This window comes from Anarrhichthys ocellatus, unplaced genomic scaffold (assembly GCF_004355925.1).
Source record: "Anarrhichthys ocellatus isolate YVR2014 unplaced genomic scaffold, GSC_Weel_1.0 scaffold3091, whole genome shotgun sequence".
NCBI classification, from domain to species: domain Eukaryota; kingdom Metazoa; phylum Chordata; class Actinopteri; order Perciformes; family Anarhichadidae; genus Anarrhichthys; species Anarrhichthys ocellatus.
The window spans coordinates 3,072-6,246 of NW_022283065.1; the positions used below are offsets into that span (position 1 = coordinate 3,072).

Consider the following 3,175-nt stretch of genomic DNA (forward strand, 5'->3'; position numbering starts at 1 on the left):
CAATTTTGAATTTTGTAAAAAAAAAAAAAAAAATTCACTTCTCCTAGACACTGGGTCTGATTGGTACCAAATTTGCTGTGAATCATTATTGGATCTATATCATCAAAACGTATGAAACATTGCATTAAGAATATATGGCCCAATGAACTTCATAGGACGTGGCCTTCTACAGCAATATATATAACTTCAAAACCATATGGCCTATCATCACAAAATCTGTAACATATGTTCACATTGTGTCAAAATGGTCTACTGACATTGAACGACCTTCGTTTTATGTGATGCCCATGTCACGCACATTTGGTGCCGTTCGCCATGAAAGAGGAAGTTGTTGTAACTCCAAGGTACTTTATTCAATCTGCCCCAAACTTGTTCTGCATGATCCAGGTCCAGGCTTGAGCACATTTCCATGCCAACATTTTCACAAAGTCATAGCGCCACCTACTGGCAAAAGGAAATGACAAGTTTTATACTTTGATGTACTCCGACTAGGAAGTTGCCCAGATCAGTCTCAAATTTGGTAAGCTAAGGCGTAAGACATTGATAATGCTTCATCGTGAATATTGTGAGTTGTCGTTAAACGCTGTTGCCATGGCAATGCGTCATTCACCATGAAAAAGGAAGCTTATTTTTCTGTGGCTTAGGATGCTCAACAGGCCTTGGACTTTTGCACAGGTGTCACAGGTGATGGAAATAAATATTTCATATGGCTTTTTGGCTAGACCCTTTCAAATTGCCTCGATAGCGCCCCCTACAAATATTCAAAAATGCAGCCCCAGCGCTACGTTTGACCTACATGTATGAAATTTGGTAGGCACATGTATCACATGAAGACTTAAAAAAAAGTCGTAGGGGACCATGCTCTAAAATGGGAAGTTGGCCATTTTGATTTTTGTGTGAATTTTCCCATGATTTCTAGTCGCTATACTTTAACGAACTCCTCCTAGGGACTTTGTCAGATCCTTTTCAAATTTGGTCAGTATAATCTAAAGACCTTTGCAATTAAAAGTTACTCAAAGCTTTACGTTTGATGGAATGGTGTAGCCGTGGCGTGGCGGCCATTGTAGGTGATTCGCCATTAAACAACAAGCTGATGTAACTCCACTGGACTTGCTCAAATCTGTCCCAAACTTGCCATACTTGATAACAGTCATGGCCTGAGGATGTCTACAAGCCAATTGTCACTCAAAGTCATAGCGCCACCTACTGGCAACAGGAAGACAAACTGCATCCGATTTACATGACATTTACATGATGTGGTCTGCACTTGATGTAGAGCAACATAATGCATGTTTGCGCGTGTTCTCTAGCGCCAAATAGTAGATACAGGAACTGGTGGAATATTTGCACTACCTAATTTCCAGCAACACACATTCCACGCGGGAAAAATACGTAAAACTCCGGGACGCGTTGTCTGACGGTCAAAGACATTCCCGCCCACGTCTGCCGGCGTCCCGCCAGTACCCCCGAGATGTGGGAAGGTGCGAGGGCCCGTACATCGCTGCTTGCAGCTTTAATTATTATTATTAATCTATTATATCCATTGCTGCCGTTATTATCAGTAGTTATTATTCTGCTTACTACTCTCATTATGAATCATTTCTAACATGCATTGAATGTGTTGTATTTCTGTTATGTTGTTCATTCTGTGCACATGACGTCTATCACACTTCTGTCCATATGTTGATCTCTGAGGTTTCTTCCTTTTTTTACCTGTTAAAGTTTATTGGGAGAGTTTTTCTATTCCAATGTGAGGATGTTTTATACTGTACAGATTGTAAAGCCCTCTGAGGCAATTTGTGATTTTGTGCTATACAGATAAATTTAATTGAAATCAATTAATGTGGGTACAAACACACCTTCAGCCAGTGATGCTGTGTTTGTAGACCCAGAACAAGAGGCCTTCTGTCCACTGGCTTATCACCAGACCATGTGACTTTACTCCACCATTATCTGTACGTGTTCTATAGGGGCTAAATACTGGAAACACCTCTGACACACCAGCGAAGTGGGCTTCCACATGATGGAAACATCTTAAAAAACGGTGCCCAGTTCAGCACGTCAGTGTTCTCAGGATGTGCTTTTTAATCCCTGCCGTTCTCATGCCGTAGATGATTGGGTTGAAACAGCTCGGGAACAGCAGGTACATGGTGCTGAAGAAAACCCGAACGGCGGCAGGAAGACCGTTTGTGATCCGATACGACAGGAAAGCAACGAGTGAGATGGTCAGACTGGCCGTGATGACCAGGATGTGGGTGACGCAGGTGTGGAGAGCTTTGGCGCCCGAATTGCCGGACTTCAGCACCGAGCTGAATATGACGACGTAGGAAGCAGCGATGAAGATGAAGTCGGCCACGGGGTTGAGGAATATAGTCATTAACCCGACCAGGTTGTTGATGGCGGTGCTTCCACAGGCCAGTTGCACTAACGCCATGTGCTCGCAGAAACAGTGGTTCACCACATTGGAAGCACAGAACGACAACGTTCCTGCCAGACTCACAAACAGGGAGATCATGAGGATGTTTCTAACCACGAGTGGGACGATGAACCTGAGAAATTTTGGCAAAGCCATTTGTTCGTGGTAGGTGAGGGGCATGCAGATGGCGAAGTAGCGGTCCAGCGCCATCCACACCAGCAATGTGGACTGAAACGCTGCGACGAAGTGAATGAGGTACATCTGAACCAGACAGCCGGTCAGAGAGATTCCCCTCCAGTCGAACAGGAAGCTCAGCAGCATGTGGGGGACGAAGAACACCGGGAGGCTCAGGTCCACGAGGGCCATGCCGGCGATGAGGACGCACATCGGCGAGTGGAGGCTTCTCCGTGAAACGACCACGTACAGCAGCAGGGAATTGGCCGACAGCGACACCACGAACATGACGGAGAAAGGGAGGAAGAGGACGGGCCGCAACACTCCCAGCTCACCGAAGCCGTCGAGGATGAAGTGTTTGTGAGAAGTGACGTTCTTCATCGCCATCCTAATCAGAAAAGCCTCTTCGTTCTGGGTTCTGGTTGGATCACCTGAAAACAGAGAAACACTTTTAAGAGTTCAATCACTTCTTTAAAGACACAATCTGTAACCCTGATAAACAAACACACAACACGCATCTAAATGAGGTGGAAGCCTCTGTACTGCTGCTACTAACAGTAGTACTACTGCTCCACATAGAGTATA

The 3,175-nt window shown here is 45.0% G+C and overlaps 1 protein-coding gene across 1 annotated transcript; it reads right to left on the reverse strand.

Moving 5' to 3' along the window:
- Positions 1–1,637: 1,637 nt before the first annotated feature.
- LOC116378747 (olfactory receptor 52E4-like) lies at positions 1,638–3,084 on the reverse strand. Its single transcript, XM_031840661.1, has one exon. The coding sequence runs from the start codon at positions 2,975–2,977 to the stop codon at positions 2,054–2,056; it is 924 nt and encodes a 307-aa protein (XP_031696521.1). The 5' UTR covers positions 2,978–3,084; the 3' UTR covers positions 1,638–2,053.
- Between the last annotated feature and the right edge of the window lie 91 nt (positions 3,085–3,175).

Coding starts and splice junctions, on each gene's coding strand:
- LOC116378747 (XM_031840661.1), bottom strand. CDS start 2,977: ATGGCGATGAAGAACGTCACTTCTCACAAACACTTCATCCTCGACGGC.